This window comes from Budorcas taxicolor, chromosome 7 (assembly GCF_023091745.1).
Source record: "Budorcas taxicolor isolate Tak-1 chromosome 7, Takin1.1, whole genome shotgun sequence".
In the NCBI taxonomy this organism is placed as follows: Eukaryota; Metazoa; Chordata; class Mammalia; order Artiodactyla; family Bovidae; genus Budorcas; species Budorcas taxicolor.
In genome coordinates, this window is record NC_068916.1 from 49,433,500 (window position 1) to 49,447,801 (window position 14,302).

General features: G+C 44.8%; 1 protein-coding gene and 1 long non-coding RNA gene across 2 annotated transcripts in view; one reads left to right on the forward strand and one right to left on the reverse strand.

Annotated features, from left to right (window-relative positions):
• Window positions 1-14,086, forward strand: LOC128050471 (uncharacterized). Its single transcript, XR_008199677.1, has 3 exons — window positions 1-57; window positions 877-1,091; window positions 13,283-14,086. It is a non-coding gene; the product is annotated as an uncharacterized LOC128050471 (long non-coding RNA).
• ETF1 (eukaryotic translation termination factor 1) overlaps window positions 11,777-14,302 on the reverse strand; it is a 24,982-nt gene continuing 22,456 nt past the window's right edge. Inside the window, exons 9-11 of the mRNA XM_052642719.1 lie at window positions 14,159-14,223; window positions 13,129-13,276; window positions 11,777-12,958 (exon numbers count right to left, since the gene is read on the reverse strand). Coding sequence (XP_052498679.1) covers window positions 12,876-12,958; window positions 13,129-13,276; window positions 14,159-14,223 — 296 coding nt within the window. The 3' untranslated portion in view covers window positions 11,777-12,875. The remainder of the gene's footprint in view (window positions 12,959-13,128; window positions 13,277-14,158; window positions 14,224-14,302) is intronic.

Below are 14,302 nucleotides of genomic sequence, written 5' to 3' on the forward strand. Positions count from 1 at the left end.
GGAGGGGGCGGCGGCGGCGGCGGCGGGGCCGGGAACGCGTGGCCTGGCCGGGCTGAGGTAAACGCGGGATAGGCCGACTCGGGCGTCCCCAGAGCATCCGAGGTTGCCACTCTCCCCACCGGTTTCATATTTTGTCCCACTTTACCCCCCGATTCTCTGAGCGCCGCCAACTTTGCTGGAGCTCCTCCGGCGGCTACCGACCCGAGGCCTAAAGCCCACACCTTAGCGTGGTGTAAGGGCCTGGCCTCGCTTGCTGCACGCCAGCGCGCGCGCATTTTGCTAGTCAGTCTTAGGTATTTCTCTGCTTTCTGTTTCTCGCTCCTTCTGCCATTATCAAGCTGTCCCTTCTGCCTGGAATATTCTTTTTACACCATTCTGGTGGAACTGTGCGTCACCTTTACTTGTTTCAGACCTCTGGCTGTCTGGAAGTCCTTCCAACCTCCCACCGATAGGCTTTTTGTGTACCTAACACATCATTTATTTATTGAGACTGTGACTCCATCTTTACATTCCTGGTGCCGGGCTCAGGATGTGAGTTGTTATCATATCTGAGCGAGGGGAAGGAGGGAAAGACCCTGTTGTCAGGCTGGCCTTAGTATCTTTCCATCTTGAACAGGGGTCCCCGACTTCAGGTCTAGTCCCAAATATCTTCACCGCTATGCTCCCTGTCAGTCTGGACCTGCATGAGCCCCAGAATCCAACATGAATAGTTTGGCTCTTTGTGGAAACTTGGAAGGTTGGAGTGGGGGGAGCCAGAGCTGGGGCAGGTGTACACCTGCCATGGCACTGAGGTCTGGAGCAGTGCCCACTGGGTGCTTCTACCATCCAGAATGGCCTCCCTTGCTCAGCCTGACACCTTTGGTTTATCCACTACAGGAAACAGCAACCCCTCCAGGCTCTCCTACAGCACCTCCAGGGACTAAAACTTGCCTCAGCCACGTGACTATCCTGATCTGCCTGCTGGGAGATGAGCAAAGGTCTGAGAGGGACTAGATCTCAGCAGAGACAGCAGTTCCTGAGCACCCACCCCCCAGTGCTTCCAGAAATGCAATGCAACATGGACCAACCTGTGAGCATTTGCTCCTCCTCAGGTGAGGCAGGAAAAGAAAAGCTGAGAGCTTGGGAGTAATGAGTCGAGTAAATGCTGGGGAGGGGGCTTTTAGCACTAAGAAGCCTCTGGACTTCATCCAGAATAAAATCACTCATAGACTTCCAGTCTCTGGTTATAGACACACACACGCACACACAGGGTTAATAAGGTGAAAATAAATGGAATTTTGTCCCTCTCCTTGGCCTCAGATCAGCTGAGTGCCTGTGAATTGAGTATATAGAGAGGAGATGATCTCTAAGGTCCATGACTGAAGGTTTCTGGGTTAGAGTTTTGGAAAAATCTGGGCCTGGGCTGCACACGCAGGCACTAGGTTGCCTCTGGCCTTGTTCCCACCTAAGGCTGCAGGCCCAAAGCAGCCTCTTCTTTCCAGCTATGATCTAGGATTGTGGGTAATGTAGTCCAGTGGCCAGCTTCTCTGTGGTGCTCATTTTGGTCCTCCCCTCAAGTCCTTCCGGCTGCCAGCTACCACCCCTTTCTGCTCCAGGCTGAGGGCAGGACAAGGTGAGAAGGCGGTGCTTATTCCTTTCAGGGCTGAGAGATCCCCAGCTGGAAACCAGCAAGCTATTTATAGCTGAGCCTAGCAGAGGAGGAAGGCCTGAGAGAGGCAGGGGAGCTCTGGCAGCTTCCTCTCCAGCTACAGAATTTGCAGGAACCCCAGGCCTCTTCTGGGGAGGCCTTGTGTTCACTTCTGGGTTGACAGGGATTTGAGCCTGGAAAAACCCTATGGAGCAGTAGGGTTTCTGTGTTGCTCCCTCTCTTGAGAGAGACTGATATTCCAATGGCCCTGGGTCCTAGCTTTTAGGCCTCTCTGTGGTGGGGATATTTAATGGAACCTGAGTTCCAAATAAGCTGAGACTTTGTGCATAAAAAGCCAGTGTGACACCCAATATGACAGTTTCCTGGAATTTCTTTGCACTTTTCTTCTCCTTAACCATATTATTTTCCTGTGCTTACCTCCTAATTCTCTTTTAGGACAGGAACCAAACCTTATTGATTTATTATTTATTTATTATTTATGGCACCAACCCTGTATTTATGCTATAAATGAGTGATCTTGCCCAAAGAAAAGCCAACCCCCTGCAACAGTACTAGGGGTGTGAGTTTTGTTCCCTGCGCCACCCCCACCCCAATTCTCTGCCAGTGCCCTGTGCTTTTCCTATCAAGCATCAAATCTTTGTTTGACTGGGTCTGCCACTAGATTGGATACTCCTTGTTGACATAGGTGATGTCTGCCTTGTTGTCTATTATATAGCTGTTAGCTATACAATAAACAGTTGTTGAATGAATGAATGTGAACCTGTGATAGCTAATTCTCTAGATGGAGTATTTGATACATGCTTCATTGTCACAGTGTTTTACAAATTGGAAAACAGTTTCATCCATTTACATATCTTTCTCCAAGATCTTGATAAGTGGTAGAGCTGTGTTAGGAACTGGTGTGTGACATTGGAGTAGTGCTTAACTGTGGCATGAGACTTGCCTGTTTGCTGGCACCCAGTAGAAACCTCTGGCTCCCCAGCAGCCAAATGGGTGAGATGGGTTAGATGAGATATGTAGGCAGCCATGGGCAAACTGGCTTGGTCCCATGATAGAGCTGGTGCAGCCAGCCAGAAGAGCTGCCAGGGAATCTTAATGAGAAAGACTTGCTCTGAGCTGCCAGAGGATAATTCCTGAGGCAGTGACCGTGGGGCCATAGAGAGGCTAGACAGACTCCGAGGTCTGAGCAGCAGTGTTTGGGGGCTCCTTAGCTGTTACCAGGGACCCCCTGACTCTTGAGTCCAGTAGATTTTTTTTCAGTCTTCATTTTCCTTTAGTAATTCTCACCAGCATTGACTTGTAAGTGACCGTCTGTGTTTTGTTTTGTTTTTTAATTTATTTGACTGCATTGTGTATCTTAGTTGTGGTGCACAGGCTTCTCTATAGCCCAGAGCATGTAGGCTCTTTATTTGCAGCATGCGGGCTTAGTTGCCCCATGGCATGTGGGATCTTAGTTTCCCAACCAGGGATCAAGTCTGAGGCCCCTGCACTGGAAGGCGGATTCTTAACCCCTGAACTACCAGGGAAGTGCCTGATTATCTCTTCTTGAAGGCTTTTCTTTCATTGCTTACTTGTCTTGATGTACAACGCTCTATTTGGATATTAAATGTTCCAGTACGAGAACTTCCCTGGTGGGCCAGTGGTTAAGAATCTGCCTGCCAATGCAGGGGACATCAAAGGATCCCGCATGCTGTGGGGCAACTGGACCCATGCACCAGAACTGCTGAGCCATCACGTCCAGAGCTTGTGCTTTGCAACAAGAGAAGCCACCACACTGAGAAGCCTGACCACCACAACGAAGAATAGCATCCCCACTTGCCACAGCTAGAAGAAGCCCCAGCACAGCAATGAAGGCCCAGCATAGCCAAAAATTTTAAAAAAAAAAAAAAATCCTATTTAAAAGAAAATGTCCCAGTACTTCAAGACTCAGCATCATGCTCTCTTCTCAAACTGCACTGTGGCCAGAAGGATCTTTTTGAGAAGCAGATCTGCATTTGTTACCCTTCTACTTAAAACACCTTAGCAGCCTCTCCCATTTCTCAATAAAATTTCAAGATCTCAGCAAGGCTCTTGAGGCTCAGCCCGGACTGCCTCTTCTGGCTTCCTCCACCACATTGCTTTTTTTTCATTCTTTGAGCTTCATCCACACCTCTCTCCACCTACCTCCTTAACTGTACTCTTTGCCACCGCCAACATATTCTCACTGCCTGGGATGTTCTGCTTCTTCTTTGCCTAGCTAATATCTCCTGTGCTCAATTAAAGCACCAGTGTCTTCAGAAAAGTTGACAGCCAGGTCAAAATACCCTGTGACAGGCACTTACCTGTGGCCCTCCCTCAGGTGATATTTGCATTTGGGGTTTCACATTCACTGGGATAAGACATTGGAAGCTCAATGGCTGTGTCTCTTTTACTTATGACTGCATTGTAGGGTTTAGCATAATGCTTGGCTGTAGTAGGCTGTAGTTATTAATATTTTATGTGACAAATGAAATAGCTTATTTAACAAACATCCTATTTAAACCTTTGAAAAATTGAAAGAGAAGTGAAACAACATGCTGAAAGTCATATAGCTAGTAAGTAGCAGAGCGGACCTAATGTGGCTCCAGGGTGTGTTGCTAACCTCAGGCACAGTGTTTTCCTTCCACCTGTGAAGCACTTTTTTAGAGTAAGAGAAACAGAAGAAGGGAGAAAGTATCTGAGAGACGAAGGGACTCCCTCTCTCTCTACTCATGGAAATATAAAGTGTCAGCTTAAGAATGAAAGATTACATTTCACCAGAAAAGATACATGAATGGCTTGTAAATCAAAACCAGAATGACACTGGCAATGAACAATCCAAAAAGGAAATTAAGAAAACTGTTTCATTTATAGTAGCATCCAGAATACTAAAGCACCTGGGAGCAAGTTTAACCAAGGATGTAAAAGATTTATACACAGAAAACTGCAAAACACAGTTGAAAGAAATTAAAGAAGACCTAAATAAATGGAAATACATCTTGTGTTTATGGATTATGGATATGTTCAAGATGGTAATGCTACCCAAAGCAATTTGGAGATTCAGTGCAATTTCTATCAAAATTCCAGTGTCACTGTTTGCAAATATGGAGAAGTTTCCTCAAATTCATATAGAATTTCAAGGACCCCTCCCAGTACCTTGGTGTGTTCGCCACACTGGAAGCTCTCGATCTGCATAATTTAGGGGTTTTTATAGAAGAAGCATTATGTAGACATTATTGAGTAAATCATTGGAAATTGGTGATTTGATCTCAAGCCCCTTTTGCCTCTAGGGGTAGGGCTGAATGTTCCAACCCTGTAATCCTATTTTTGTTTTTTTATTTGGCAAGCAGCCCACATCTTGAAACTATCTGGGTATCTCATTAGTGTACCAAAGACATTCATCACTCAAGAGATTCCAAGGGTTTTAGAGAAAGTCTTTGCCAAGAATAGGAAACAAAGACCAAATGTATATTGCTTATTATATCACACTACTCAACAATAAAAAGAAACAAACATGCATCTACATGGATGTATGTAAAAAAAAAATCCATCTAAATGAAAAAAGCTAAGTGAAAGAAACCTGATGTAAAAGACTGCATATTGCATTATTCCGGTAACATGAAATTTCTAGGAAAGGCAAAACTATTGAGACAGAAAGCAGATCATTGGTTGCCTAGGGTTGGGAGTGAGCAAAGGTTGACTACAGAGGGACATGAAAGACCTTTATGAGAGGTGGACACTAGATTATGTAATGTTTGCATAACTGTATGAATTTATTTTTAAAAAACCACCAAACTATACATGCAGTGGGTTGAGTTTACAGTTTGTAAGTTATACCTCAATAAAGCTGTTAATAAACAACAAAAATGATAGCAGGTTTAGAAAAGTATTTTAAAATCTGAGTAGTTTCCTGGCCTTTGGGTCAAGTCAGGACCAACATATCTGCCTTTCGAAACTCGCCTCTCACCTCTCCAGGCCAACCCTGGCTCACCAGGCAGCTTGGCCACCCACAGATGAAGTGGAGGTGCCCTCCTCTTATCCTCTAACACTCTTCACTTTTATTATAATTCTTGCTGTCTCCTACTGGAGGGCAGGGACAGGGACAGTGACTGTTTCTCACCGCTGTGCCCCAGCATCTTGCATAGGTTCTGCTGCTGCTGCTAAGTCGCTTCAGTCGTGTCTGACTCTGTGCGACCCCAGAGATGGCAGCCCACCAGGCTCCCCCGTCCATGGGATTTGCCAGGCAAGAGTACTGGAGTGGGTTGCCATTGTCTTCTCCGTGCATAGGTCCTAGAACATAGGACGTTTGTAAATACTTGCTGAATGAAAGAGTGAGACCAGAGTTAACCCAAAGACAATGTAAGGAATAGAAGTGGCATTGAGCAATGTCTGTGAGAAGACTGAATTTCTGAGGACCTTTGCTTAGTTCCTCAGGGAGGAAAGAGCCCATTCCATGTCATCTGTCTGTAGAATCCAAGTTTGACAGGGGTGTGAGGGAGGGCCTCTAGCCTTGAGGACTGAAGTGCAACTCCTCTTCCTCAGGTGATATACTGTCCTTTTAAAAATAGAGTGCCCCTTTGCCGGCCCTCTAGTGGGGATTGCTGTGTGAGGGGGTTGGTTCATCCCAGTCCCCAAGGGAGCCTGGCCTGGGAATGTGCTCAGGTCTGGACAGATGTTTAACTTGGAGCAGGCCTTCTAGCGTCAAGCCCTGATTTCTCCTTGTTCTCAAGGCTGTCTTCCACCTCCCTTCCTCCATGGAGCAGAATATTCCTACATCTTGGGTTTACTTCAAAAGATCCTTGCCGTTCCTGCTTGGAGAGCCTCTGAAGTTTCCACCTCCCTTTTCTGGTTCTCCAAGCTCAGCTGGTAAAGAATTTGCCTGCAATGCAGGAGACTTGGGTTCGATCCCTGGGTTGAGAAGATTCCCTGGAGAAGGGAAAGACTACATACTCCAGTATTCTGGCCTGGAGAATTCCACGGGCTGTATAGTGCATGGTGTCGCAAAGAGCTGGACACTTTGACACTCACTCACTCACTCACTCACTCAGGCTTCCTTGAAAATGGGTTTGCCCCCTAGGTTTCCTTTGGGTGAGGATGAAGAATCAAGCAGAAGGGGCTGAGCCCAGGCAGGGTTTCTCACTAGAGTGCTAGAGCCAGGAGTCTGACTGTAAGGGAAACCTAGATGGTGCTAACATGGAACCCTGGAGGCTGGAGAAGCAAGTTAATTTATACACTCAAGCCAACCCTGACTCACAGCGAAGTGACTTCAAAACAACTTTCATAACTCCACCTGGATGTTGGCCACCTTTCCCTTCCCAGCTCTGTCTTTGGCTTCGTGCCACTGCCTTATTCTCTGATCCTCCCTTTTCTCATCTCTAACAAGGAGAAGAAGGGGCCTAGATGAAAAATAACAAGACCCCACATTTGGTAAGAGCACTGAATTTGGAGCTGTAACAGCTGCTCATGTTGGCTCTCCTCATTTCCTGCATGAGCATGACAGGTCGTTAGGCTGCTCTCTGGGCTTCAACTTTCTCATCCCTTTAATTGGGAGTTTGGGATGGTAAAGTCCAAGCCCCCTATAAGTGCTGAAATTATGATTCCTTAAGTAGTGAAGGGGTGTGGCTGTGGACAGAGGACTAGATCTGATCTCACTCTTGTCCTTTCTATGAGTTTTAGGCTTTAAGATAGCAGCGTTGCCTTCTTCCCTTCATCCCCAGGGTCGCTCAGTGAAGCAGGAGTCAAGGGTCCCCCAAGAAGTCTTGTTCTTCATACTGTCTCATCTCACCCAGCACTGATCCAACTCTAAAGCTGATTTCATCTCTGAAGTGTTTGACTGACAGAAGCTCTTCTCCTGGCACTGCCTCTGCTCTCATCCTTCCAATCTGGGCCCAGTTCTTAGGTTCAGCACCCCCAGCCCCTCTGGCTGGGGATTTCTCCTCAGCTGTACACCCTGCAGCAGAATTAACTCTTCTAATGCATTCTCTACTGTGCAGCCCTATGGATTGCAGCCTGCCAGGCTCCTCTGTCCATGGGATTCTCTAGAAGCCGGAGTACTGGAGTTGGTTGCCATGCCCTCCTCCAGGGGATCTTCCCCACCCAGGGATCGAACCTGTCTCCTATATTGACCTTGAGTCAAACCCAAATTCTGAGTAAAAACCAAACTTGAATGAAGGGTCAAACTAAAGTTGTGTTCTAGATACTTTGTGAATCAACTGGAACCTAAACATTCATTATATTACACTGTTTCTATAATGGATGTTCATGATGACCTTAAAACGTTAGTTAGTTGATGCTTTTAGGTTTTTTCTGTATTTCTGAAATTTCAAAGATTTCCTTAATGAACATCTTATTTTAAACCTCTTGCTACATCAGTGAATATTTCCTATGAGAAAGTGTATTCTCTTAATAACCACATATAGTTATCAAGTTCAGGAGCTCAGAAACATTGATACAATATTTTATCTGTAGTCCACATTCCAATTTCATTAATTGCCCTCAGCATATCTTTTTAAGAGCAGAGGCAGATGCCCTAGAAATTCCATTATGAGAAATTCCATTATGTGTATACATTCTTCTTTGAAGATGCTGGATCAATTACAGGGATCCTCTACAGAGTCCAAGGGAGCTTCTTTTATCCATTCTCAACTGTGGCTGTGACTGAGCTGTCAAAACATACATGTTCTGAGGGAAGGACATAACTGCTGCTAGATGAATGTCTTCCAGATGCAATCCAAGTTGTTGGTTGTCTCTGAAAGCAGAGGTTGGTGAGGTGAGTTGACTGGTCTTCTTAGCAGTAGCAACACCTGTTCTCTCTTCTTGAACGAAGAACGACCTGTATTTGCATTGGCTTTGGAACCAAATGGGCAGATATACAACAGAATGAGACATTGTTTTTCTAAGGATTAAATGCATGTTACATAGCATCTTGTCTGCTACCTGGTAACTGTCCAGCAAATGTTAGTGATTGTAGTTGTTTTTCAGACGGGCCACTCAAAGCCCTGGTTCTCCTCCCTGTTATTCATCCCTGCTTTCTTTGGTAGTTTGCCTTCTCCATATAAGCCAAATCTTAAACAAGCTGTCCCAGGAATCTGTTAATGCTTGTCAGAAATCTCCCCACCGGAAGCAACTTTCTTCCGCAACCAGTATCCTTAACTCTAGCACCACCTTGTGGTTTGCAGTGCAGATTCACCCAGGCCACTTAGAGAAGACCAGAGCTGGTGCAGGTGTGATCATCTCCCAGCTGAGTTCTTGCTAAGTGCCACTGTGTATTTCACGTGCCTTACTGCATGTAATCCTTACCACAATCTATAGGGAGCAGGCATTGTTACAGGTAGGGAAACTGCTGCTCAGAGACATGGCCAAATGTCTCTAGGCAGCATCTCTATTCATCAGATATTAGATCTGCTCACTATTGTATCCTGATAGCTTTACAGTTGGAAAGGCTCTTTGAGATTCAGACTCATCCTTACACTGATACGGCACTGAGAGATAGGAAGGGACTTACGTGAAGTCATAAGTTCAAGTGGCGGAGACCAAACCAGAGATGTTTGCCTAAAGAGCTGATTCTTTGTCCTGGGCTCTTCACTAACCCTGGGGTGAGCTTACCAAGCAGTTTGACTATACCCAAAACAGAGTTCTCAGACATGTTTGGAGTCGAGTGTCAAAGAGTATCCTGGAGATAAACTGTTTCCACATATACTTCTAGTGCCAGTTATCCTCAATAACTCTGGCACCCATTACTTCCATACCTCTTGGTCAGTCAGTTCCTGTGTCCCTGGGAGGCACAGTCCCATCAGGGTGGACTTGGCAGGTAGGCATCCCAGCAGGCACACACTCAAATTGGCAACAAGGGAGAAGCTGGCATGAAGCTTACATTCCATCTTGGCATTCAGCCCTGAATACACTATGTCTGTCTAGGAGCACCATGGCATGAGAACTGGAGCCAGGGAACAAAAGATGGCAAGTGCTGCAGGCCCAGACAGGCAAGCACAACGGCCCACATAACCGGCACTACTGTGCTGCCTTCTAACTTTTGACTTCAAACTGCAACTAGGGGTAGAAAAAACTACCTCTGCCATGCATGGGCATGTCTGCCTCTTCCCATAGGGTGACTGGGTTTCATCAAGGCTATCATCTAAATCAGATGAGAAACTGGACAAAATTATGCTGAAAAAGCAAAGTGACAGAAGAGGTTCCCTTACCGGTCAGTTTTGTTAATACTTCTTAAACCTGGACAAAATCATGTACCACCTTGGTACTTCAACTAGGCTTCCTAAACTAGTAAATAGGAGCTCCACTTTTGGGAAAAGAAATGAAACAAGAATCCTCTTTTGTTTTAACACATCCTAGAAGCCCTGTTCCATTGAGCCTGCCTCTGACTTGCCCTTGAATGAGGTTACTGCTCTTCCACAGGTACCAGGTATGCAAGATCAGAACAGGGGAGGCTTAGTTTGCACCTTTCCATCTGGATCCGCTGTTGACTCAAAGGCAACCAAATGTAGAAAGAGAATTTTGGAATTAAGCCTGGCATAAAATTTTTAGTTTTTTCTACCTCTAGCTGCAGTTTGAAGTCAAAAGTTAGAAGGCAGCACAGTAGTGCCGGTTATGTGGGCTGTTGTGCTCACCTGTCTGGGCCTGAGCCACTGAAGAGCTGCTACTTAACCTCTTTTGGTTAAGTATGCCACCTGCCTCCATAGAATGTTAACAAGGGTAACACCCTTTTTTTTTTTTTTAAAGGCAAGTTTCCCTTTGGCTTGCATAGGGAAGAGAGTAAGGTACAAATTAATTTGGCCCAGGAACTGGAACCTCTTTCCTCTGGTGTTAACTGGGATCATGGCCTTTTGCATATACCCTTCCATAGGCAAATGTAGCGTTAGACAACTAAATCTATGGCTGAAGAGTAACTGAGAAAATTGGACATGCTTTGGAGAGCTCACTCACACAGTCTCCACGGCTCAGACCTTTCTTAGAACAGTCCTAAAAAATCTCAAGCACACGAAGTATATTCTTAAATATGGTTTAATACTCTTCTCCATTTCTGTACATCACAACACCAAGATTTTGCTGTTTAGGATCTCTCTGTAGAGGCTATAGAGAATGCAAAGGCTACGGTTTTCACCCCCTCTTACTTATGTGTTTGTATTGTGTAAGTGTAATACATATCAGTATATATTGATACACACATCAATATATAATGCAATATATATCACTGAAGAGAACACATTGATTAAAGAAATACAAAAATTTGGCATCATTTCCAAACTTAAATAGTAAAAATAAAAACTACAAAAGGAGCTGCATACCCTAAATGTATCATGTGAAACAACAAGCATATTCAAAAATGTAAATTTACATCCAATTTCTCTGATCTTATCATATATCACATTAGACCCATTTACAATGGCAAAACCCTAAGGTACTGCTATGAAGAGAGCATGTTTGCTCGCTCTTGGGTGTTCTGCAAACAAACAGCAGAGCCCAAAGAAAAAGCCTGTTCTGGTGAAGCCTCCCGCATTGGTGAATACCAAAGATTTGACTCTTAATACTGGGGGTTGAGACATCAGGTTATACATTGACAGACAGTCATTTGGACCTCAGAGTACAGTGTTGAGAACCAGAAGCTTTACATTTAAGACATACTCCCTTCATTCAAGTGAAACAGGATTACTGGAACGATAGGCAGGTCTGCAACCTGGGAACAAGGAGCTGGTTCAGACCAATAAAGCTACGAGTGACTGAGTCAAGTCAGTGAAGAACAGCAGTCAGGCACTAAAGTGTTAAAAGTACCCAATTTGAAAATCAAACGCACCCCACTATCCTAGCAGTGTGGGGTGATACCAATCGACTTTTGAAACCTTTGGTCCTTCAAAGTCCATTTGGTATACCTTCTTCCATTGCTACCACTGGGCACATCCTATACACTTTGTTCACTGTCACCACCTCAGGCACCCTGTCCGTGACCTTGCATGTTTGCTGGGGTCAAGTCTGCTTTACAACCCAGCTGTGAAGCCTAAGCTTCAGATTTTCAGGCCCACTTTGGGGTCCAACATGGTTAAGTCCTTGGTGCCAGAAGTTGTGTCCCCATCCCTTCCCACCCCTGCCCTTCCCACCCTCCTCCCATAATTTCTCCTATGAGAGGTGCTTGTAAGTCCCATATTTGAAACAGATGCTCCAACCCCACCAGGAGGTCAGGGGTTTACAATTACATGCACAGTCATACATGTCTCGTCTGTCGTTCCTGTGAAAAACCTTGCAGTTCATTTTTTAAAAATCAAAACATTCACATAATCTCATGCCATCCAACACAAGGAAAACACGACCACCTCCCTTTTGCAAGGACAGACCCAAGCAAAATAAAATATTTAAATGTCTTTGCTTCCACTTAAATTGCATGTTTTATTTCTCCCAATTCCAGCAATAGCATAGAAGTCCCATCATATCCATCCCAAACTGGTTTCTGGTATGCAAGATTATGTGAACCCTTGTCAAAGCAGTTGATGCTAAGGGCTCCCAAACTCTGGGCGCAAATGCACCTGCAAAACAGATGGAAGGAAACAGAGCAGTGGCCTACATGCTTCATGTGTCAGTTTATCTTTGCAATGCAATCTGCATCCTTGAAACTGACAGCCTGGAGGGGACGGGTAGTGTGAGGGAGTGAAGTTGAAATTGCCTGTTAGCTCACCCTTTCGACATTAAACAGAGACCGAGAGAGAAATGGTTCCAACATTTCACCACATATATTTCTTCTTATGCAGTCTAAGCTGAGAATGCCATGTAAATGGGTCACTGCGAAATGCAGCAATTTAATTTTTCTCCAATCAAAATAAACAAACCAGTATATCTCATTTCTATTAACTTTTGAAGGTTTACAGCAGTTAAAGTATTTTTGCTTCTATGTATGAAGGTTAAAAAAATCTTTTTTTCCCATAAAATACAAGAGCAACCAATTTCACCATCAAGTAAAAGTAAAAACTGGGATTCTTTTTTAAATTAGTCCAAAGTGGCATTTAGGAACTAGTTGTAGGCTGCTGCGCTGACACCATGACAAACCAAAGTGTAGGGCTGGGTCTGGTTTTGTTTCGGTTTTCTTTTCAATATCCAATGCTCATGGATCAAGTTCTGGAAATGTTCCAATTGTAAGGCAGGGATCTGTTTGGATTCCACCACGGGTATGCTCCTTGGGTTGGATGCTGGAGGGTGAGGCACGTTTTGCCGGACCCATGTCGACTACCTAGTAGTCATCAAGGTCAAAAAATTCATCATCTCCTCCTTGGTATTCCATTCCCTGGAAATCTACTCGGTACCGCAAGATACCTACGGGAACAAATGAACAAACAATAAATAGCTGTGGCTGACAGAACTGGAGAGTGGGGAGCAATCCCCTTGCAGAATTACAGCACACCTCTCTGGAATAATGATATTTTGGGGATACACAGGAAAGGTGGCTGAGACCCTATCTTTTAGTTTGCTGATTTGCTACTCACCTCCAATTCCACCAAATCCTTTGACAAACTGTGATCCTTCTTGTGACTTATCTGTGACAATTTCCAATGTAGCTCCAAATTTTTTATAGTTGTTGGCAAACCACTCCAGAAGGGGCATGCTCTCAATCAGCTCATGTTCTTGTCCTGTCTGCAGGGGCAGCCATGAGATACAGAAACAGTAGGATTAGGATATATCAAGACATGGATTTGCTAGACACTGCCTGCCAACATTCTCCCTCCTCCCCTCAGATCTATGGTGTGTTAAACAATTAAAATATTCAAAACCAGAGACATTACTTTGCCGACTGAGGTCCGTCTAGTCAAGGCTATGGTTTTTCCTGTGGTCATGTATGGATGTGAGAGTTGGACTGCAAAGAAGGCTGAGCGCTGAAGAATTGATGCTTTTGAAGTGTGGTATTGGAGAAGACTTTTCAGAGTCCCTTGGACTGCAAGGAGATCCAACCAGTCCATTCTGAAGGAGATCAACCCTGGGATTTCTTTGGAAGGAATGATGCTAAAGCTGAAGCTCTAGTACTTTGGCCACCTCATGCGAAGAGTTGACTCATTGGAAAAGACTGTGATGCTGGGAGGGATTGGGGCCAGGAGGAAAAGGGGATGACAGAGGATGAGATGGCTGGATGGCATCACTGACTCAATGGACGTGAGTCTGAGTGAACTCCGGGAGTTGATGATGGACAGGGAGTTCTGGTGGTGCTGCGATTCATGGGGTTGCAAAGAGTCAGACATGACTGAGCGACTGAACTGAACTGAACTGAACAATTAAAAGGGACCTGTGTTGAGCAAGTAAACTTTTTTATACTTAAGAACCAGGGTAACCATCACCTAGCCTCCTTCCTTGAAATCAGACTATTATGTGGCATATGGGAGTGGACCACCTCCTGGTACTCCCACTGCCAACAAGTAGAGGTCTGGTTTCCTGAGGCTGATGCTACTCTATGCTGCCAGTGGTCTAACATACAGATTTATGTTTCCTTGCATGTATCATCAAAGCATATAAACAATCACATACCTCTTTGTCTGTAAAATGAGACTTATCCTTCTCTTGTTCTGGAGTTAGATAGAGAATTTTCTCCTCTGCAGTATTGGGAAAAAAAAATGTGTTAAGCTGCTTCTCAGACACTAACAGGTTTAAGTTCCATGAGGTGAAAATTAG